At 40.9% G+C, this 24510-nt stretch overlaps 1 protein-coding gene across 3 annotated transcripts in view; it reads right to left on the reverse strand.

The window, feature by feature from the left end:
- The window catches only part of TXNDC11 (thioredoxin domain containing 11), a 59202-nt gene that overhangs the window by 2757 nt on the left and 31935 nt on the right, over window positions 1–24510 (reverse strand). For 2 of the 3 annotated variants that reach the window (XM_063100389.1, XM_063100390.1), the window contains 6 exons: window positions 16812–16924; window positions 14324–14524; window positions 8156–8918; window positions 5506–5648; window positions 5056–5165; window positions 2372–2452 (listed from right to left, as the gene is read on the reverse strand). In XM_063100389.1, coding sequence (XP_062956459.1) covers window positions 2372–2452; window positions 5056–5165; window positions 5506–5648; window positions 8156–8918; window positions 14324–14524; window positions 16812–16924 — 1411 coding nt within the window. The remainder of the gene's footprint in view (window positions 1–2371; window positions 2453–5055; window positions 5166–5505; window positions 5649–8155; window positions 8919–14323; window positions 14525–16811; window positions 16925–24510) is intronic. The other variant, XM_063100391.1, reaches the window with a different exon arrangement.

Consider the following 24510-nt stretch of genomic DNA (forward strand, 5'->3'; position numbering starts at 1 on the left):
CACAATGAGTCTGATGCAGGCCGCTGGCTAGGAGTGGCTCTGAGAGGCCCCCTGCACAAGCAGGCCCCACTCCTGCCTCCTGCCTTCTGCCTCCAGTGAAGGGCAGCAGGGACCAGGAGCAGGACGGAGCCCAGACTGCACAACATGGCAGAGGACAGGCTTTCACTGTTCTCCATGATTTTTATAAAATAGGTTGTGTTTGTTGTAGACAATTTGCAAGGGATGTAAAAAATACACAAGCATCATCTTCAAATCTCTTATATCCCTCACTTCTCTGAAATAATCATTGTCAACACCTTGACATTTTTCCTTCTGTGCACATCTGCACCTAGTGCACACACAAGTTGCTATTTTACCGGTAGTGCATATACAATTTTAAATTCTTTTCACTAAAAATAGCATAAGCAGGTGAACTATGAAAAAGGTCCTATTACATGTTATCAAAAACAGCCTTTTTCATTTCCTCTTTTGTGAGCTGTCAGCTCACATCACCTGCCCATTTACCTTCTGGCTAAACCAAACATTCACTCTGGACCAGCTAATGATAAGCTTACTTCCCTTCTGACTGCTATTTATTTTTAGGAAATGAGAAAAATTCCATTCCAAGGCAACAAGGCTTTGGTTTCCCAAGCTCTTTCCATTAAAATAGAACTGGACAGTCTTCTCATATTCAATATTTACTTTCCTGACCTTTCCAACAAGGAAAATGGTAAGGTGCTGCAGCGACTGCCCAGCACAGGGCTGGGGAATGAAGACTCTTCATGTTTACTACACCAGGCAGCTTGATGAAAGTCACTCAACCAGATGCAGGCCTCCAAACGACCCCCCTGCCTCCCGCCACCTGTTCTGTGTGAGTCTCTCTTCATCTCTCTCAATACATATTCATTTATTCTAGTTGCTGAGAACTTCCTTATGCAAAGGCATGTGCTGGGTGCTATGACTTTAACACTATTTCAAACTATGTTTGGAATCCAAAAATTACATGTCATTAAACTACAAGCCCGACTTCTGTCCACACAGATCAAAGTGCTAGTGTTACTGTCCACAATTCCTTGACTGTGGCAATTTAAACATTTCTTAGAAAGAAAAAAGCTCATCACGACACAGTCAGCAGGAGAACAGGGTGAGTCACATTCTGTTTTTATGTGTGATTTGACAAGACCCTATAGCACAGGAAGTTTTCTAGTGAAACTTTCTGATAAAAAATAAAAATAATAAAGATAAAGAGCAAAAACCAAGGAAATGATTCAACAGATGTGAAGGAAGCACTCTCCTAGAGAAACACAAGCAGAGTAGTGGCTGCAATGAATTGTAAAAGGGAGGTGGGAAATTAAAACAGGAAATGTCACGTATGCAAGTCAGGGACCTCCTCCCAAATGACCCTGCAAACGCTTTTCCCTGTAGAGAAGATACTGTTAAAGCCATATGACTGGGTCCCTATGAGGGCCCAGCTCCTAAGAACCAAAGGGAATCTGTAAAAAGAAAGCAAACATCCAGTTTACTAGGCTTTAAAGGGCCAAGAGTTAATTTCCTTTCCTGCTGAAACATTTTCATCCACTTTTGCTAATCAGTAAGTCCACTCCCCCTTTGCTACTGTTCCATCCCTGCTGGCTGGGGCTTTCAGGATAGTTGTTAAATTCCATTTAAGCAAATGTGAAAAAATCATCGTGACAACCCCATGGCAGACATTCACAGCAGTCTGTACACATGGAAGAAAGCTCCTTTTCAGGGATCCTTGAATCCACAGCAGGGTGGTGCAGTAGATGTGAAACCCTCCATTTCCTCCTGTACAAGAGGAATGGGGGGGTCGTTGGGAGGGAAAAATGAGAAGTGATCCATGTGGAAAGCGTGTGGCAGGCAGGACTCAAGAGATTATCTGCCGTTTTGACACACACACACACACACACACACACACACACACCCACACACCCACCCACCCACCCACCCACCCACCCCTTTCAGGTCAATCTTTGTATTCTCTTATGTTCACAGAGGCCATGAAAGCTAACAAATTCCACACACACACACACGCACACGCACACGCACACACGCACACACTCTCTCTTTCTTTCTCTCTTTCTCTCTCTCTTCAGGTCAATCTTTGTATTCTCTTATGTTCACAGAGGCCATGAAAGCTAACAAATTCCGGTGGCTACATTCATGCTCATGTAGGAAACAAACTGCAAAGAACAAACTTCTTAAAACAAGCAGCAACACACATGACATTCCTTTTATCCTATGTCCCTAATGGCATATTTTCTGAAAAACAGTTTAGTCAGAACGAATCATTTACATCTTAAACCCATTTCATTTTCACACCTCAACAAAAGAATCCCATCTGCCCAATACTGTAAAAAAAATTCAGCATTACCTTTTACATGGAAAAAATAACACAGTAGGAAGACGGTCAACCATAAATTCCCAAGGAAGATCATTCTGAGACACATCAATCCTGGCAAACGGAAAGAAGAGAAGAAATAAAAGATCAGCCCAAAAAACTCCAACTTGAAAGAAACTTCTCAAATAATTAAAGAACCTGGTGAATTTTACATGCCCCCCAAATGGACCAGCCCCTTCTCCGTTAGTGCACTGCCAGGCCTAAGTCGAGCACGGACACTTCCAGGACATGCAACTCTCCACTACATGGAAACTTTCCACTGAGTGATAATAAATGTAAGAAAACAAACTTCCAAAAAATGCCTCACTGACACCTCAGAAGTAATTCATTCACCTAACAGGGTCTGGCCAAGTATTTTAATCTCTGAATTAGTTCTGGAAAAAAAATAGGAAATCACTGTGTAAAATACATGAAGCCCTTCTGATGATGGAAAATTATACCCTCTTTTATATGTTGTAAATCTGGATGGAGGCCCAAAGCAGTGTATTTTCTGAGCAGATTTCAGATTAATTTTCTAATACAGAAAATGACACTGGTACTAATCACCCAACCTATACTCAGTTACTATGGCACTAACGGCAACTGCTCTGTGCCCCTCCAGCAGTGGGCACCGAGCTAGGCATGCGGCAAGGCTCCCACACACATGCTGGGACACGGAGCAGTGACGGCACCCTGAAGGAAGAGCTGCACCCACCCTTGCAGAAGGGCAGCTTGGCCAGTGTTCATGGACAGCACACAAAAGATGGAAGTGTTTTGAATCATCAACTTCACAGAAGTTTTCAGAAAACATAACCAGGGTGGGGGGAGCAGTGTCATGTGCTTGTCCAAAAGAATGAAATTCGTTTTAAAAAATGGCATAACCAAATGAAAATGATTTTGCCACAATTTTACTAACAAAATGCCACTCCTGCTGCTGCCTGTGATGGCCTACCTAAAACATTAGAGTTCTAGTTTTTGAACAAGTGGTGCTGAGCTCTATATTCCATAATCAAATGCTTTTTTCTCCTGATTTTTCCTTCAAAGAAAATGCAATCTGTAAAATTAAAATAAAAATGTTGTAAAAATCCACTCATTTCCACTGGGCTAACTGGGACCTTCTTTCTGGGATTCTCATTCAGGCTTAGTTTACATGCTTACATATTTTTAGGAGCAGTTATATTTCACACTCTATTCTTTTCAATTAATTACATGAAAAACATTACTTTAATGAATGGCTAAAAATGCCATCAAATGCCCAACTATAATTTACTTAACCATTCCTCTACTGTTGGTTATAAATAATGCTATAATGACTAGCACCCATGCCTCTCTGAATTCCTATTTCTTTAATTCCCCAAAGTGAAATTAACTGGGTCAAATATAACCATTTTTGTGATTTCTTGCAAATATTGCCAACATCCTTTCCAAAAGAGGTTATACCAATTTACTCATTCCATTAGCTATAACTGACTGTGCCAATTTCACTTTATCAATACAAGATTCTGTCACTTAGAAGAATTTATTAAGTGTAAATGACACTTTGTTAATTGTTTTAATTTACCTTTATTAGGTTATAATTTCCCTACTTGTTAATTTACTCTCTCCTTTTACATGAAAAACCTGCTCATGTCCTTTGTTCACAATGGAATCCCTCTCAGCTGCTTCTAAACCCATTTTAATTTCACAGAGTCTGGAGTATGAATGCCTGACTGAATCCTGCTCCCTCACTTGCCGGTTGTGTGACTCTGTGCAAGTTACCAAGTCTTTCTGTGCCTCAGTTTCCTCCTCAATAAAAAGAGAATGAAAACCATACTGGCTTCACTGAGTGTCCCAAGGATTACATCAGATAATATGCATATATCAAAACCTCTCAGCATAGTAACTCCTCAAATTTGTCTCCAATTATTTCCATGAACTTTTTGAAGACCCCTCATATAAGAGGTAAAATATAAAGGCTGTAAAATATACAATATAAAATTTGTTCTCATTGCACATATTTCTAGTGGAATCTATTCATCTTTCTTTCATTATTTTTTCAACTGCTTCTACTTTGGGAAGTTTCTATCTCTCAAAGGAACTAGCAAATCCAATATTCTATTATCTAAAAAAACTCTGTATTTGAGCCTTCTTTTTTCCCCCAAAAAAACTATTTAACATTTTTTGTCTACTCCAGAGCCCAAATACAGTACCCATGGAATCACAAAACTACAACATATGGATATCAATCAATCTTTCCTCTTAATTAGAATCAAAAATTCCTCTTAATTTCACAAATAGAGATTTGCCCTGGGTCCCAGAACTGGCTGGCAACTTCCCACAGTATACAAAGGAGCTGTCCACTTGGGGGCCATTCTGGTGACCAGGTCAGCACTCTTCCCACAGAACTGCACTGACCCTCCTATGAAGCCTATCAGAGCTAGACACATTCAACATCACGGAACGAACACTCAGAATTCATCAGGAAGTTCAAGGGTTTGGATCCCCTTACCAGCCAGCCGCCAAAAAAAAAAAAAAGTCAGTTTCAACAAGGCTTTGCTCATGGCTTTAATCTAACAATTAAACTCACTCACCCACCCAAGTCTCACCCAGGCCAGAGCCCTGCAAAGCATATGGCTAAGCGGCAAGTAAGGGAGAAGACAGGCACGCAGCCCAGAGTGCTGCCAAACAGGCCTCCTTACCTTGCCACAGTGAAGGTGTCCGCTGGCAGGAGGCGAGCTAGCTGGATAAAGACGTGATTGAGGGATGGACAGAAGCCACACCACTGTGCATAGTAAAGCAGCAAAACATCCTGTGGGAAGGGGAAGATGGCCGTTACTTGCAAGTGGGAAATGGGCTTTTCCTTATGTCTTCACTGTGCTTAGAATCCAGCAGGCATTCATAAAATGCTGCCTATGCAGAAATTACTGTGAAAAATTTCATCTTTTGATCTTTCCAATTATGTGCTCTCTTAAGGGCTTTCTGCAACTAGAAAACCTCCATGTAATGCACTCATGTCCCACAATCAGACTGTCCTGTGGTAAATCTTCTGTTCATCAAAAACAGCCACTCACCCCACCAACTGCAGCTTTGGAAATTATTTTCATAGGGATAGATGGCTAGATTTTTTTGTTTCTCTCATGACTCCATACCTGTTTCTGATGAACCACTTCCCAAAAGGTATCAGTTGTCACTTCAGTGATTAAATGCTGAGAAGGGAACTGGGCAGAATCACTTCCAATGAGATGTCTTTTCAGGGGACTGTTGAGAACACTGAAGTTTTGAATAAAAGACTCTAAAAACAAAGAGAAAATGAGATCAACTGTTCTCTAGGTATAAGGAGAGTAGCTGGCCTACTTTTAAACTCCACATTTTAAAAACTGGAATGACTTCACAGGCTCATGTTTTTAACACGTCACCTACAAGCAAAACCCTGAACAAAGCTGCACAGGATGACAACAGGTTTAGCTTTGGTAGCATTAACTTAGTGGACAGTAATTTAGATAACAAAACACCATGCAGCGGTAGATGCTCTAATATTCACAGGCTAGGAATTCCATCCTATTCTTTTCTAAAAGGACTGGTCCACACACAGACACCAAGTGAGACTGCATAAATCATCAACATGCCACAATCTTTTCAAGAGATTTCGACCTATAACCCTAAGACCTTTAAGCATAACTAAATGCAGTAATTGCACCAGCTACAGTAATGTGGAAGGTGTTCAATGATCATTAATTTGAGGACAAGGAGCTATGGTTTTTTGTTAAGAGATTAAGAAAAATAAACTCAATTATATGTAGTGGGAAAATACATAAATAAAACCCATAAACAATAAAAAAAAAAATCTAACTTGAAACAGCAGTTTTACCCACCCCACAAATTCTGTCCTCTTGAGTCCCATGCCTCATCTGAAATGACACAACTAATATGAGTTTCATTTATCTTTCTTCTAAATTCCTCCTTAATGGACAATGAAATGCTCTGCAGAGGAGGAAGTGGAAAATGTTATGGGAATACTAAAGAGAATTCATTATCAGCACCTGAATAACACTCACTTGGCTGTTTTTTGAAACATAAAACCAAGAATTATTTCCTAATCTGAATGAAGCCTAAATTCTGAAACTGCCCTAGAGACAGCTGACTTATGAGTTAACTCTCCAAACCAACAATGACACACAGCATATGTTTTTTCACAAGGACCTCTAAAAATTCTGTCACAGGGCCAGCCTGTGGCTCACTTGGGAGAGTGTGGTGCTGATAACACCAAGGCCACGGGTTCGGATCCTTGTATAGGGATGGCTGGTTAGCTCACTTAGGAGAGCGTGATGCTGACAACACCAAGTCAAGGGGTAAGATTCCCTTACCGGTCATCTTTTAAAAATTAATTAAAAATAAAAATAATAAAAATAAAAAGTAAAAATTTTGTCACAACTATAGGACTAAGAGTAGCAGAGCTAGACTTTTCAGAGTAGAGAAAACAGAAAGAAATCTAAAAAAGGCTTCTTTCAGATTACACTTAAATTCGAAATGGAACACATTATGAGCTCGTCAGACATTTGAGTATTACCGAACAGAATTCAGGAAAATCCAGGAAACACTTTAAAAATACATGTTTGTTTCATTTTTAAAAAACCCAATACACCAAAACAATCTTAGAAAACATGAATTGGATGTAATTTGTAATATCAATAGATTATGCCCTTCATAAAGTGACTGGTCACAGGCTTCTTTTAAACACTGAGGCGCCCTTGTGTTTGTAATATGTAATCTGATATAGAAAAATCAATATTTACATAAGTCTTTTCACAAACATGCCTCATGTAAGAAACAAACTGCTCCTGGATTTAAAATAGGGTGGCTAACAGGATTTAGGGGTTCTGAGTTTACTCTTGCTTCCATACTCTCTAAACCTTGAAAATAAAGTTTCCTTCCCTACCAAATTCCTCCTTTCTCCATTTGGCAAGCACTGACTTGTCCCTGTGTGTCCAATGAGGCTGAACTAACATGGCTTTTGAAATTCTCACTTCCTTGTGTGTACGTCAAGGACGTCAGCAAAGTACTGGGAACAGGACAGTGTGGGTCAGTTTGCTGCTCCTGCCAGGCTGCAGGAGTGAGCTCTGGGATGGTTTCCCATAATAGAGAGCATTACCGCCCCCCAAAAAAGTGGTTTTTGCTGGTTTGCAAGTTGACACTTGCTTCTTGCACTTGACGCTTGTTTGTTACAATCTAGGCACCCCAGTTCATAACAACATTCCTCAGCACCATATAAAGCACCATATAAAACAGCAGCAGAACAAGTCAGGTCTGAGGGCCTTGATACTTATATCTTTAAACCTGAGACAAGAAGGGAGGCAAGGCAGCTCCATCTTTCCACTGCTTTCTGTTTCGGCCCCTTGAATGAAGTGCTGTCATGGCTCACATTCATTAGCCCCGGAGACGTCCCACCAGAACAGCCCTTCACCTACCTGCCCATGGCAGTAGTCAGGTCCCCACCAACTGAAGCTGGCCCTACCTTAGAAAAGGGACAGGAATTGCTAATCTAGAAAGCTGGACTCTTCCCTCTCACAGGCTAAATGACAGACTTATCCAAAATTTGGAGTTAGAAAGTTTCTGTTCCATTTAACAGACAAAATTAGCTTCTTTTTAAAAATTATGACCAATTGTGGTATAAAGATTTAAAATGAGTTACAGAGCTGATATTACCCCCACAACCAACCGTAATGAGACTCCTCAAAAAAAGTTACCTATATAAGTTAACCAAAACTTATTATACTTGGGGAAGTCAACTGCCTACAGTACCTAGGGTGAACTTCATAAGAGCTTGTTTTGGATCCAAGATATAATGAGACTCTTCTTTCACATCAACAATCGTGGCAAATTCCTTCACCCGAGTGGAGCTTGGTGCACCCAGTCTCTCTGCATATAACCAAAACAAATTTGAATCCAAAAGGTAGATATTCAGGGTCTTGTTGGTTCTGCAGCTCAGGCCTGTGAAGTCTGTGCTAGTCATGTCCACTTCAGCAAAGAGATACCTGTTCTCCTCAACGTGAGGAACGGAGCTTGGCATATCAACCTCACACTTTTCCTTGAGGGAAGGAAATGTGATGGTCGGACTTTCAAAGACATCTTGTTCGAAGCCCGCTGCGCCCCTGTTTATGGTCCTGCAACATGCAGTGTAGTAGCTGAAAGGGCTGTAGGAAGTTAAAAAATTGCTGCACTGTATCCTGTCCGACGCCACATGATAAAAGGTCTGCTCCTTGAGGTAGAAAGAATCCAGAGCTGCTGCCATCTCAAAAAAGCTGCACTGTGGCACACTGACTGAGCTGGGCTTGATGCCCCCAGTGGTCTGGTTGATGCATAGTTCACAGATGTTGTGGGTCCTGGAGAGGGAGTGCCACTGGGGCAGCACCACAGTATTGCAGCAGGGGGATGCCATGATCAGTGGCGACTCCGATGCCAGGGACTCAAACACCGGTGCATCTACCCGTCGCAGGTGCTGAAGGAGGCGCTCCACTACCTGGTCCCCGTGACAGTTGTTGTATTCCAAGGCTACTTCGGTGATCTGAAATACAGAGCAGAGTCAGTGAGAGGCACAGGGGTGACCAAGGGAGAAACCCTGAAATCTTTCAGGCTGGAAAGCACCCTGCTCTAAATCATGGGCAGGAGACCAGGCCAGAAGGACTCCTGCTCATATAGAATCCTGGATTACTTTTCAGAACATGTCATTCTATTAACAAACACTGAACCAACTTTTTAGAGACAAAAGGAGTCTTAGAGATGTCTCAGCCCCCATATGAGAAGAATGGAGCCTGGAGAAGTGAAGCGGCTCACCCCAGGACACAAATCCAGGTTATCAAGGAAGTGTGAATAGAATTTAAATCTCTCCCAGTTGAGCGTATTTTTCTTTACACCTTTAAAACTCCTCCACACTGTCTTCTTTCTTCATCTTAATAAGTCTAAAAAATTCCCAAACATCTAATGAGTGGATCAAAATATTTCATAACATATACATTTCCAAATAAAGTCATGCCTCACAGAGGCTACCAATTCAACCTGTTCCAAGCCATCCCCCATCATCTTACCTTCCCCACACCCTCTTCTTCCTCCTCACTACCTACCCCAGGAAAATAGAATCATCAAGCTAGAAATTCAGTCGATCCTCAGCTTCTTCCTGCATCATCACATGCCTCAAATCAGCCAGCTGTGACTTCAGCATAGCTAAGCAAGCCCTTCTGCCCATTCCCACGACCATGGCCTCAATTCCCACCTTAACTGTCATGGACCACCATCATTTTCTCTCCCTACCTTAACTGAACCTCCACACTGCTACCACTTATTTTTAAAATTACAACCCTAAGCATGACACTCCTTGGCCAAATGATATTTGGTGTCTCCCTACTACCTGCAGGACAAAACCTACATACAATCTGGCCACGGTCTACCTTTCCAGTCTCACCCCCACCCTCTTCAGACCAGACCAGGCCCTCACATGTCACCTTCACAGCGGCGAGCCCAGGACACTGGCTCCTCCATCTGTTTCCAAGCTGCAGCACTAGGGGGACTGCTTGGTAAAACTCACCACACCCCCACCCTGAGAAAAGCTAGCTTCTGCACCTCCAGTGTTCCTGAAGCCCCTCCCACAATCTTACAAGTTTCTGTTGAGACGTGCCTCTCTCCCACAAGCTTGTGGATCTTCATGAGCAGAGACCACACTGGATTTATCCTGCCATTCCTGGAGCCTAGCATAGGGCCAGGCACCTGACAAACACTCACTAAACACCTGATGAATGAATGGCATATCTCAGGTAACATACACACTCACTCCCCTCTCTTGGCGAGATTACCCTCTTTTCCTCAGATCAGTATGCGCAATTTAGGTTTATGCTTTCTTCCAAGACTCCATTTCCAAAATGAGTATCTTTTCACCAACCACCTCCCCCCACCCTAGTTTCATGAGAAAGATGAGTAAGTTATAATCCAAAGGCATTTATTCTCTAAAACAGAACAGTGTGTTAACTCGAATCCAATCTCATTGCAGTTAGTTACAAGGTGTTAAATCACTCATGATTTTGTTTCATTAATGTCTCTGTGTGTGTGTGTGTGTGTGTGTGTGTGTGTGTAAAACAACTTAATGAGTCTGTTTCCAACTTAAAGAAAACAAGTTCTATAACACATAACATTTATAGAGAGAGTTAATTCAAAACATATGTATTTGTACAAGTAGTTTGAATAGCTCTTGGCATAAAAAGTCACTTTACGGTTTATTCTCTGTACCAGCCTGCGCCCCCCCCCCCCCAAAATAGGCATTTTAGATGGCAGACCAGTGTTTTAAATTGTTTGGGTTTTTTTTCCCCACACACAAAGATCTCAGTCCTTTCTGGATGAGGTTTGGACAGCACACTGTACTAACAAGATCAAGCCTACGGAATCCATAATGAGTCCAGCTGCCCCCAGCCCCATCCTGGTATTGCTTCATAGTAGTAGATAACTACTCCCACCCACCCCCCAAAAAACCCCCATAAAACTTCAAGATTTACTGTAATCTTTTAAAAAAATTCCAAGTAGTGAGCATTAATTACACAGTAAAACAAAAGTACTAGAAAATCTTGTTTCCTAATTTCTTTCATTCTCTCTCTCTCTCACAAACAAAGCAGCCACATAAAGACTATTTTTAATGGAAGAAAATATTTTGTATATAGCAATGCCCTTGAAGAGTGAGGTATTATTATTTTTCTCCTACAAATGGAACTGGTTTTTATAATTCTATCCCTTTTACATAACAAGCAGCTTTAAAAACATGACTCAAGTTACAACATGTATATGTATCACTTGATGTCATATTTAATTTCATATAAACTGTTAAGGAAAACTTGGCAAATAACTTTAGAAGTCTGCACCATAGATTCTTCCTTCTAGTTTAAGTCTGAACACAATAACCATGCATTTGCTTACCAGACTCATACACTGTGAATACCTCAAAGAAATGCTTCTAAAGCGGAACACGAGTTACAATGACTCTGCCGGCTGAGGTAAGCATTTCCTTTGATTAGAAAGTTGCATAATACACAACATGATGTCCTATAACCTCTCTAGAATTCTCTAGAGACACCAGGTATCAGTGGCCTGACACTGGTGTTGGGATTGATGCTTTTCTATACAGGTGTATACACGCAGGTGTTTGTGTGCGCGTGCACATGCATGCATGCACGTCCAAGAGAAGCTGCCCAATCCTGGGCTTGGTCACTTTTAACTGAAATCCTACACGTGCCCCACTACAACTCTCCAAACATCCTTGCTTGGCATGCCCCCAACTCTACTACCCTCACTCTAAGATGACCTCTCTCTTCTCAACAAAGTAAGCTTCCTCAACTTCCTGCCCAAAATTAGGCCTAAGATGGTAATGGAAAAATAAAGCTGCCTTAAATTCTTTCGTGGCCAACAAGCTAAGAAGTTTATAAGTCATCTGTGTAAGTGTGATGTTCATCTCTCCTACCCCACCCAAACGCCTGATGACTTCTTCATCTCTGGTCGCTGTGTTGCTACTTCCCTGATCACAGACCCTGCTTTCCCATCCCACCATCTCCACCCAAGTTCAGGTTCTTACTACTTCTCACTTTTCTGGAACCCTATTGCCAGGAAAACCTTTCTAATGGTAACACACAGCTCTGGTCACATCTCTTCATTGTCAGTGAGACTTTGGCTACAATGAACCTTGAAGTCCTCAGACAAACACCCAAGGCCCTTCCCTCCAAAGGTTTTTGCAGGATTTTCTCTAATTAGCCTTCCTGTGGACCATAAAACCCACACTCTTTCCTAATACTAAATCCTCTACAGCTCCTCCCCCCACCCCGCTCCGTGCCTTTGTTCCCTCCCTTAGATTTCTTTCAACCCTTCAAGATCTTGGCTGCCCCCAAAAGTCCATCTCAAACACTCCCCTCCTAAAGCCTCTCCTAACCTCTCTTCTGCCCAGCCCCCAGCTGTCCAGGAGGGTATCCTCTACCTTCCAATTCCTCCTGACTCTGGCCCTGGAGCTGATCTTCTTCTGCCTTGAATTACAGGCAGGCTCTCATGCCCCTTTTGGACAAGCCTCTGAGACCATGGGACGAAGACTGTGTCATACACATCCTTTCTCCCCTGCAGACCCTGGCACAGTACTCAGTAAACATCTGCCAAAATGACCTGGAACGAGGAGGGAGCTGGGTGGGACAGATGTTCTGTTTGTCTATGTAATTTGCAATACTGTGAGATGCAGCCTGGGTTTCAGCCATCTCAAACATACATTAAGGTGAAGGGAATCCCCCCACCTTACAGGGACACTGGGAGCCCTGAGGAAAAGAAGCCCAGACAAACCATAATAAGAAAAAATTTTTAAAAGGCCTGTCAATAGGGCCGGCCCGTGACTCACTCGGGAGAGTGTGGTGCTGATAACACCAAGGCCATGGGTTCGGATCCCATATAGGGATGGCTGGTTGCTCAATGGGTGAGCGTGGTGCTGACAACACCAAGTCAAGGGTTGAGATCCCCTTACCGGTCATCTTTTTTTTAAAAAAAAAAAAAAAAAAAAAAGGCCTGTCAATAGGTAGAGGAGTGGCGGCAGGTGGGGGAGATGCTCATACAGGAACAATGGGCTGCAAAGCAAATGTCCTCCCACCAAGTGCCTAAATCCAACCAAGACCCTCTGGGCAGAGGATCTGGGCTCCTGCCACAAAATTCCACCCCACCCAGGGCCCTGACATGACCAAACCAGACACAGAGAACTCTCCAGAAGGAAACTTTAAAAGTTAAATTAAAAATCCACAACCATTGCTACCCACCTTGGTTGAAAACCCTACCTTTCCTTCAAAGAGTTTTAAGGCTCTTCGTTTTAGATATGCTAAATGCCTAGTCTTTTGAAAGAACATCTCAGTTCATAAAATATCTGCATAGTGAAGATTTTCTAAAGAAGAAAAGCTTCATTACTTCAAGCCCTCCATAATCAGAGTGAAGAAACGAAGCTATTTCGTTTCTCTTTGTCTCCCTTCCTCTAAGCCAGGATAGCAGCATTTGCTCAGATCGCTCCCTAGCAGCAATAATAACTTTAATGAAAAGGCTCCAGGGTCACAAAATGAGGGGTCTGGCTAGGCAATAAGTCCTGGCTTCCTATCCCTCTAGGAGACAACCATGCTAACACTGAGCGGCTCAGAGAGAGGCGGTGTGTGCTTAGCCCGGCCAGTGGTACACTCGCTGCCTGAAATTAGTTTGGGCCAATTAAGTGACCCTCGAGGGAAAGAAAAAATAAAACCCTCAGTAAATCCAATTTAGGAATCCCAGCTCTCTCTGCTTATTGTTATTGCTCTCTCTAAGTGGCTCCAAATGATCCACATCTAAAATAAACTCACACCCAGAGAGAGTGAAGAGAAGGCACAAGATGAAGCAGGAAAAGCAGGAGGACTGAGCCTGATGGTGGTTCTCTCTGAAAACCACTCCATTCTCTGCATGCGCGACAGGAAAGGTTTAGAAACACAAGGTGTCCTAGTGTTGCTGCTGCTCCTGGCTGCTGGGCTACACAACTCTTTTCTGCTGTCTCAAGGATGGTCAGGGCCAACAGTCTGGCCACCCCCTGCCCATGACAATGGCATCTCCTAGTCCACTAAACCCTGTGTTTCTACCCACTCCCTCTGTCCCACTTCCCAAACAGGAAGCTCAACATCAGTCACCTCAGTAAGAGGGACACTCAGTCCTTCTCTGGAGAGGCATGGTTTGGTTTCCCTGTCTCCTCCTACTCTCCCCAGAGTAGCTGGCAATAAATGTGGCCAGAGAGGCTGCAGCAGTCCCCGTCCCAGGCCCAGGATCTCCTGCCCATTTAGAGGAGAAAGGAGGAAGGCCACAGAGCCATAGCTGCCACAGTACATGTGTGGAATGAGAGGGGTCCAAGTAAGTAAGTCTCTCCCACTCCTCATGACACACCTTTAACATTACAACTCTTACCTCATCGATTAAAGGATGACTTTTGGCTAAGGGATTAAAAGGTATAAACAAAAAAAGTGCTGGTCCTTTCTTCAGTTCATTATTCAGCAGGAGACTCTTGCCTCCGTGTGGCTGCAGCCATCGAAAGAGCATCTCCCGGTTTTCTAAGGCCCACTTACAGACGTTTTCAGCTGTGTAGTTCATGACCTCCCTGGGAAAGACCTGTAAAGGACAAATGCACATAGGACAAAAGAAAGCTGAGCGAGGCAGGGCAGGATCAAAGTACAATGGCACTGTCCTTGAGAGGCCTGATCAACCCACCACTGCACAGGTGAAGAAAACGAGGCTCAGAGCAGCGACATGACCGGCCACTGCAGCACAGCTAACACCCAGAGCCCCCTTCTCCAGATAGAGCATTTCTTTACAAGTCGTTGAAAAGGCAAAAGTGGCCACAGGGTGACTTTCTTATCATGTAATTCATCTTTTCCCCTTTTGACAGAGTCACTTATCAACAAATAATTGTTCTTGCCTGCTGGTGACAATAACAATCTCTATCACCCTGTTCAAGGACAGCTATTAAACATCATTGGATAAGACCAAGGAATACCTAAGGGAACAGAAATTACAGAGTCAAGGAGCAGTTAGATTTTTACCTTGGTCCCTCAAACGTGGCCCCACAAGGATGGGAATGGAGCCTCCGTGAGGCAGAGGCTATATCTGTTTTGCTCACCTATATTCCCTGTGACTAGATAAACACCTGGCACAGAGCAGGGACTCAACAAATATTCATATGAATCAGTGAGGGACCTAAATTTGTACAAGGGCACAGATCACACTTATGTGTACGGATGAAGGAAAGAGACACATAGATTTTTTTGCTTTGTTTTTCTATAACAACCAATATATGTGAACATAAAATTATTTTTGAAATTCCAATGATATAAATCACTGGTTTCAAACAGATTTCTGAAGAGGTGTTTTGGAGCACTTCATGAAATGAGATATTTGACAACCCGCAAATGGAGATTTACTTGGTTTTGGTGCTGGCCAGTACAAGGATCCAAACCCTTGACGTTGATGCCAAAATGGAGATTTAAATTGCTCGTAACAAAGATGTCCACTGCTTTTATTCTTTTTAAATACTGGTAATCCCAATAATATTTCATTTGATAAAAGAATTCATTCTGTTGCTAAACAAACTAACCAACCTTAAAAACTACTAAATCGAAGTAGTAAACTAATATATTTTTCAACGTCATCTCATACTCCTTCCTTTTTTCCTCTACCTTATTTTATTTTTGTTTGTTTTGGTTTTTGCTGGCCAGAGGGTTCAAACCCCTGGTGTTATCAGCACCATGATCTAATCAACTGAACTAACTGGCGAGCCTCTCTATTTAAAATTTCTTCCTCAGTATCCTTTACTATAAATAAATATATATGTAGGCTACATAACATGCTAAAAATGAGGGATACAGGAAAATGATAGCTAGCAAAAGCAGATGAAGTCAAGAGAAACTTAGAGGCACAAGGAGAGTGGGTGGGCCCAGAGAAACAAGCACGGCAGCAATCCTCAAAGTGGAATGGTGGGAGTTTGAAAAAACATACTCAAACATCATTACAAACATTTCTATTCGGAAAACACAAAAATACATTTGACTTCTGAAACATAAACTGCAAGAAGTAAAGCACAACATCAGGCTACTAGAGCGATGCCGAAGCCAAAGTAACCAGTAAGTGAGGGGCACCCCCGGGAGGGCCTGAGCCGCGGGGAGAAAAGATATTAGAAGGCTGGGTACACTAGGTACAGGGAAATTGATCTTTATACAACCTGTAAGTCATTGACACTGTCAATGATGTTAGAGAGACAGAAAATACTTAAGAAAGATAAACTCTCAGTGATGTGACTGAAGAAGCAGCAATAAATAGAGTAGAAGCACAAGACAAAGCAGCACAGGTCAAAGCTCAGAGGTAGCCAAATTGAGGTTGTTCCATGAAAAAGCAAGTGAAATCAGGGAACAAAGGTAACAATGGAAAACCAAGGCTCTCTGGGGTGAGAAGCCATCAATTTCTCACTGTGACTTGACAAGAACTTCAAAGATCTATTACATCAGTTGAGGAGAAGAGCATGTCACAATACTACTCTTCATAAAAGAAACAAATGAACAAAGAACACCACCCAATGGAAGCTTAACCTCTGAGAACATGGGCCTCGAGTAACAATTCTCCAACACAGTAACTCGGCAATTTCATCCAAGAAGGAAAACTAGTAAAGCTAAGAATAAATAAAGAATCTCTAGATGTTAAATTCAAGAGCCTTCTAATACATGGGTTCTTAATCTGGAGCACAGGCCTTAGGGTAGGGTTGCAGGAACTCTCAATTTGCATATAAAAAATCATGAGCACTTTCCTTAGCAGTGTCCAAAGATCTTATCCAATTCTCAAAGGATTCTGTGACCTAAACAAGGTTAGAATCACTGCACTAATATAAACGTGATTTCAAAATACTTACAAGTGATGTGTTGAAATGTCTATGTAAATACACACTTCCAGACTGTACTAAGGATACCAGTTTCGCAAGATGTTTATTTGTGATAACCCCAAATCGTACTGTTCCTAGGTAATCTGAAACAGAAAATTTTCCTTTATTAAAGAAAAGGCCTATGCCTTAAAACAACCACAAAACCCAACGACCAAGTCTTGATGCCCAAGTCCCCTGGAGCAAAGCTCTTTTTGGTAACCTGGCCTGGAACAGGGGAGGAGGAGCTGAAGAAACCTTCCTCCTGAAACAGACCTTGGCCCTGCAAAGGCCAATTCTACTCCTGAGAGTAATGTCTCTGACAATGACTTATACTGAACAGTCCCCCTTGTTCACTAGGCCCACCTCAGAGCCAACACACACACTGTCCTTTCTGTCCAGACACTTCCCATGGCAGACTCCTTCTCACCATTCATCTCAGCTGCTACCTCTGAGAAGCCTTCCCTGACCACCCACCCAACAACAAACACTCAGGATGGGGTCTACAAGGGGAAACTGGGTCTCCCTCCCCACTCAGGCACACTCTTTGCCCTATTACCCTATTTTTTATAGCTCTTATTAACATCTGCTTAATCTTATTCATTCAGATTTTCTTTGGTACAACTTCTTCTTCAGAATGTAATTTCCATGAAATTAGAGTCCTCATTTATTGCTGGTACTCCAGCCCTACAGCAGTGCTTGGGGCATAAAGTAAGAGATCAATAAATATCTGTTAAATGAACGAATCTAGCATATACAAAGAACTCATACAAATCAATAAGAAAAAGGAAATGGTTAAAAATGGGCGAACCACAGAAAAGGAAATGTACATGGCTAAATTACTCAACTTCACTATTTCAGAGGGAAGCAAATTAAAACAAAATACCACTTCTGACCCTCAAGTTGCCCAAAATTTCAAACACAGGAAATATCAAATATTGATGACCAGTAGAGAAATGAGTGCTCTCATGCAATGCTTGCAGAAAGGTAAAATGGCACGGCCCTTGGGAGAGCAGTTTGCCGTGCTGATTACAGTGAAGAATGGACGCAGCCAGCAATTCCACTTCTGAGTAACCACATGTGTGCAGCGGTCTCATGCAAGGATGTTCACCAAGAAATGCTCTGTGGAGGTTAAAAACAATGAGGCGGGGCTATCCACAGCACAAATAGATCTTCAAGATATATGTCAGTGAAAAACGAAACTGAAGAAGATAAAGTAAACCTTTTATTTAAAAAAAAACAACCTCACACTTATAAAACAATAATTTTTTTTTCCTATAGGCACATATGTTTAGAAATGTATAAAGAACCTGTGCAGATAATAAAAGTGGTTTGGTGTTGGGGGACAGAGATCAAAGAGGACTTTATCCTTATGTGAAACTTTTATTATTTTTTTCAGGGAGTATATAATACTTTAATATTTGTGTGATTATAAAAATAAAGTGTTCAGTGTTAAATGAGAGTGGATAAGATACTAGGAAAAAGTACATTTCTTTCCTATCCACTTTCTGCTTTACTAGCAGACATTAAATAAAATATCAGTTAAACTTGAAATGTTACCAAGTTACATCCAAGTAGCTAAAATATAAAAATATTAAGGTGCTAAACATACACAGTTTCTAGTTTAATCAGATGAGCCCCACCTTCCAGCAGTGACGTCCTCTTTCCCTCAGATAAGAAGTGGCCAATGAGGATGAACGGGAAGTATGTCCCTACCGCCATGGTCATGGTTGACAATCTTCAATACAAAGCTGATGAGTTTTAAATGGCATAAAACAAAAGAAATACTGGAAGAATAAGCTAGAAATCAAAGAGACTGGTTACTTATGGGGGAGAGTGGGAAAGGAGGAATGGGAGCAGGAGAGCAGGGCTGGCACCTCTCTGAAGAGCCCTTTTTGCACCTGACTGTTAGAGACACAGTGATGTTTCACACACCCTTCTCATGCTCCCAAATTAAACAATTACAACCGATGGAGATGTGGGGAACCTAATGTGGAGTACAAACGCTAACAAAGAAGCCTGACTACTGCAAATGAGTGGCACCACAGTGAAGGGGTGGGCAAGGAAGAACTATCCAAGAAACTGAGAAACGTTATCTTGACTGGATGCTTAAAACTAAAGGCAAAAAGAACTATACATAAATGCTGTAAATCTAGTTAGTATGTGTGTTTCTCAAAGGAATGTAAGTTAGCAATTTGGAAACTCTAACTTATTACTTCTTTGCAAGTAAGAGAGCCAGGATTCTCACTTTTGGAATAAGAAGTTATATATTAAGAGGAAAAGGCAAAAGAAGGGGAAAAAAAAGAAAAGAGAGAGAGAGAAGAAGGCCAAAATGAACCCTGTAGAGTCAGACTGGAATCCAAGAGAATTAGCATAAACTTCCAGTTTTTAACACACACACCCCCCATACACACACATGACAGATACAGAAATATAGATGTATGCATATGCATGTGTATAAATACATGTATTTCCTAGTTCTATCTGCTCAGGAGACCTAGAAGTAATGATACCCTGATACCATAAGAGAGTAACATCCGTATTTCCCCAGGGTACTGTTTATATGCCCCTCTTCATAGGGAAAGGGGTGATGTGGGTGTAGGAGTAAATAATTTTTAGGAAAACTCAATGGACCTGGAGAACACACCAACGGCCTGGGACAAAGTGTATCTGGCCCACAGACAAAGACTAGTAAATGATTCTCTTCAAAATACTGAATGGGACCAAAATAGAAGACAATGGCCTGTGACAAGTTTGTCCAGATGAGTCAAAAGTTAATGACAACTCAGTGAAAGGACCAGAGGTTAGGCAGATAAGAGAAAGTCTTCATCCTGTGCTTTAAAGAGTGACAGAGGATGAAGAGCTGGAGGGAGACCTTGAGGCTGCTTCTTTATTCCAGCATATCAAAGCACGATATGGAGTAACAGCCTCTGAGCCCCAACATTACAAAGGAAATGACAGTAACTTTGCAGTGGAGAAACCCAGCAGACACTACCTTAACCAAGTAATCAAAGTTAACATTACTAGTAGGAGACACACTGACATCATAGGAACCCCTTGATAAGAAGCACTGAGAGGACATTCCTGTTGTATTCTTGCCAAAAATACATAACCTCATTCCAATCATGAGAAAACATCAGGCAAACTAAAACTGAGGGACTCTGTATTAAACATCTAAGCGGTATTCTTAAGTGTCAAGGTCATGAAAGACAAGGAAAGATAGAGGAATTGTCATAGATAGGAGACTAGGAGAAAAAACTAAACAAATACAATGTAAGATCAGGGATTAGATCCTGGAATAAAAACAGACACTAGTGGAAACACTGAAACAATTCAAATAAGGTCTGCAGTTTAGTTAATAGTACTGTACCAACGTTAATTTCTTAGTTTTGACAAAGCCACCATAACAAATGGTTACATAAGATGTTAACAATGGGGGAAGCTGGGTGATTGCAGGTAATTGGAGAACTTTCTGTTCTATTTTTGTACCTTTTTTGTAAGTATAAAATTAGTTCAAGATTCAAAAAAACACTTTTTAATGGTGTGACATGCAAGTTCAAATCCCAAAGCTGTCAGAAGAAAAGGCAGGATCTAAGAGAGGATTTTAACTGGTAGGACAAAAACATCACTCTCCAGAAGGAGAAGGCTGAATCTTGGTGGACAGCCATAGTTAAAAAGAGGAGAGAAGGGAAGGGAGCCTGTAAGGAAATTCATCTGATGGTCTGCCAAAGTCATGATTTACTGGAGCAAAGGAATATGATGTGACAGCCTGACCCAAAAGGTAAAAGGGGCCATTCAAAAACTCGTTTAACTGCATTAATAAGAATGGGCAGTCTGCCTGCACAGAACGAATTCCAACATGCTCAAATATATTACGTGTTCAAAACTTTTTTTTCACACATAAAGAAGTTTACAAAAATCCCACTTCTATTTAAGTTACAGCACATGGTAGAAATTTTGCTCGAAGATGCAGCTTAAATGTGCAGTCTCATGTGAAAGAAGAATACTTGGATTAGCAGAGGAAGTTTATAATGTAAGAATGACACAAGAAAACAGCACTTCTCATCTCCATATCCAGAGCATCTTCTGTTAAGCAGGATCCCAGGGCTTTCTACAATAGGGGTCCTTGTCATTAATAAAATGAATTCTTTGGTCCTAAAAGTAATGAAGCTTCAATATTTTAATTAAGAACTCCGAATCTGTTGAATAATTAAAAATACATTCAGCATCGTACTTGCCCCTCCCCAACCAATGTCCAACAATGGCAGGATCCCATTAATAAAAAAAAAATTTCACAGTACATCTGTTAGCCTGGTAAGTGGCCAGTTTAGGATCTCTATTAACCATACAGTGTCAACTGGTATCAAAGATCTCTACAAGATATAACAAGATCTTGAAAGAACATCTGGGTAAGAAAATTAGCTACCAAGCAGTTTCTGCAGCTGCTCATGCAGGTAACTAAGTAGGTCAAGGCAACCACAGCATGACTCCTAGGGCCACTCGCTCTTCAGGGAGGCAGAATGGCTTCTTTGCTGCTTGCTACAAAAGTGCTGAGCTGTTGGCCCAGTGTCCCTGAGCTACAAGGCAGCCATTGCACACAGAGCCACCATCTAGGCTCCCACGGACATGGGGCCACGGGAGCCAGCACTATCATGCTGATGCTCACTCTGGCTGCTGTGCTTTGAGAAACAGATGGTTTTGCTTTGATCCATTAAACCTCATCTACTTTTGTCACTTAGGCAGATTTCTTTCTGGCCATCCTTCATAAGGTTAGAGTTCTTATTTGCCACTAATCTCTGCTTCCCACACCCCCCAAGTAAAGCTTCAGTTGCCCTTCTTGTGGCCTTCCACACACCACTGTCACTATTTAACTTGTGGCGACCACCAAAGGTGCACTTGGCAAGGAAGGATCTGAAATTGCATCTGGTTTCCACTCACAGCTGGTTCATGTTTGCACCAAAGTTTTTTGTTTTTGACTTTTTGTATATTTTAATGTCATATTACTTTATTTTGCTTAGTATCGTTTACCTTAAATTCAATTTTAAATATTAAAACTTCAGTTTAATATTAGGGTAAAACACATACATTTGAAGCCACGAACCATGTCAGAAAGGCAAGATGTTAACATTTTCAAACATTTCAGAAAGAATTACAATAGGTTATCTTTTGTTAAGAAACAGAATAGACTTTTAATTTGTGCTTTAAAAAATAGAGCCCTGCCAGGAGCAAAAGCTACACAACTCATATCAACTAACAGACTACCAGGATCACATTCTGAACCATTATGAACTCAACGATGTGCCTTGATTAATAAGACTCAGTATCTTATTAAACTGCTTTTCCCCAGGACACTTGGATAGGTCCTGCAATGAGGCATATGGCCAGAGCTGCACCGTTCCAGATGGTAGCTACTAGTCACATGTGGCTAGTGAGCACTTGAAATGAGCAACAAGGAACTAAACTTATTTAATTTTGATTAAATTTTAAAGTGATATTTAACTCAGTTATCAGAAGACTTTTAAGTACATTTAAAACAACTTGAGTATGTAAATCACTTTTTCAACTATAAATTTTTTTTTTTTTTTTTTTTGTCCTTCTTTGTGACCGCGCTCAGCCAGTGAGCGAACCGGCCATCCCTATATAGGATCCGAACCCACGGCGGGAGCGCTGCTGCGCTCCCAGTGCCACACTCTCCCGAGTAAGCCACGGGGTCGGCCCTCAACTATAAATTTTATGAAACCTAAATACAGATTAAATATTTCCAATGAAAATTTAGCATCTGAATTGAGATGCACTGTTAAGTGTAAAGTGTAAATATATAAAATATTTTTCAAATGGTGGTTAAAAAAAGAACATAAAATATCTCAAAAATTTTTACACTGATTACATGTTGAAATGATAATATTTGAATATATTGGGTTAATTAAAATATATTATTAATTTCACCTGCTTCTTTTTTATTTTTTTATTTTTTTATTTTTTTGGCAGCTGGCCAGTATGGGGATCTGAACCCTTGACTTAGGTGTTGTAATACTGTGCTCTATCCAACTGAGCTAACCAGATAGCCCTTGTTTCTTTTTCATTTTTAATGTGGCCACTAGAAAGTTTTAACTATGTGGTTGTGGTTCATACTATATTTCCACTGGACTGTGCCAGGATGGTAATGATGAAAAAGCAAGAATCATTTATCTCAGGAAGAAAATTAGGATGGGATGATAATCCAGCAGCCAGCAAGTCTTAATAATAGGCGATTTATCTGGTAAGAATATATGAGACAATGCTTCTTGAATTTTTTTTTTCATGAAAACTGCTCCAACAGCAGACAATTATTTTTAAAAGTGTTCCCTCCCCCCTTCAAAAAGGAAAAGGTGGGGCTCAAGAATCTTGTGGCTCTAGCTAGACTGAGTTTCTGAAATCAATTCTCTCTCAGAGGCCTACAGTAAACAGTACCTGGTACACTACAAAGAAAGGTACCCAAGGACACTGAAAGAGAGAACAGAAACACCAGCGCTGAACATGGAATCCTTTACATAAGAGCTGCCAACTGCTATCCAGGAAGCTTCTGTGTAAGTTAATCTCTTAGGGATTATGGAATAAAATGGAATGTGAGGTAATGAAAAATGCTGATAAAAATAACTACTAATAGGCTGGCTGGGTGGCTCAGTTGGTTAGAGTGCTGCCTTGTAGCACCAAGGTCAAGGTTCGGATCCCAATACTGGCCAACTGCCAAAACAAAACCAAAAAACAAAACAAAACAACAACAAAACAAAACAAAACTGCTAACAAATAAACCATGATATACTTCAAAACTAAATAGCACTGTATTAAATCACATGGCATTTAATCAGCATGCCTAAAAAGTCATTTACTCCCTGGAGAAATTTCTCTCATTTCTTTACATTGGGAAACAGTGATATTCCAAAAGGCAAACCTGTATCATGGTACCTTCCATCTTCTCAGAACTAACCCTCATTTTATTCCACATTCTCTGTCATTTTTATTAACTTCTGCTTTCCCACTCTTCTTTCCAAGGTTTTGGACAAATCAGAAAAAGAACAATAGGATTATATAAAAGGGGATTAAAAACAACCCCTTTGTTACTTAATATTTACGTAGTGATTCACTTTTCAAGAGCTTCATAACCATTTACTGGATGATTTCATAAATTTCCAATAATAAATACATCCATCAAAATGAAAAAACCTTCAACGAAATGTAGCAGATTACAGAAAAGCCTGTTTTCAATATATTAAACTATCACTATTACTTGCACTTTTTTCCCTAGGAATGTGATTTTGATATTTACATATTTTCAAAATTCTTAACATAAAGCACAAAGCAATAACCTAGAAAAACATTCTGGCATTTGAGCACCATAGATACATACGGGTGCTTGCCAAGATACTGCTAAACTCTAAGTAAACATGTAACTTCTTAGCTGTGATTTTTTTCTTTTTTGTGAATTAGGTAGGAGGGAAAGAGAAATGTAGTTCCAAATACATTATTTTAGGAGAAAATAAACTATAGAGCTAAAAATGCATTGTCACATATACTTAATATGACAGTAAAATAAACACCCTCACACCAGCTGTTCTCATTTAATAAATACCGAAGCATAATATTAAAATGATCAATTCAAATACTTCCCTTGTATGCGTTTCAATTAAGTTCCTTTTTTTGTATTTGTTTTTGT

This window comes from Cynocephalus volans, chromosome 6 (genome assembly GCF_027409185.1).
Source record: "Cynocephalus volans isolate mCynVol1 chromosome 6, mCynVol1.pri, whole genome shotgun sequence".
Taxonomy (NCBI): Eukaryota; Metazoa; Chordata; class Mammalia; order Dermoptera; family Cynocephalidae; genus Cynocephalus; species Cynocephalus volans.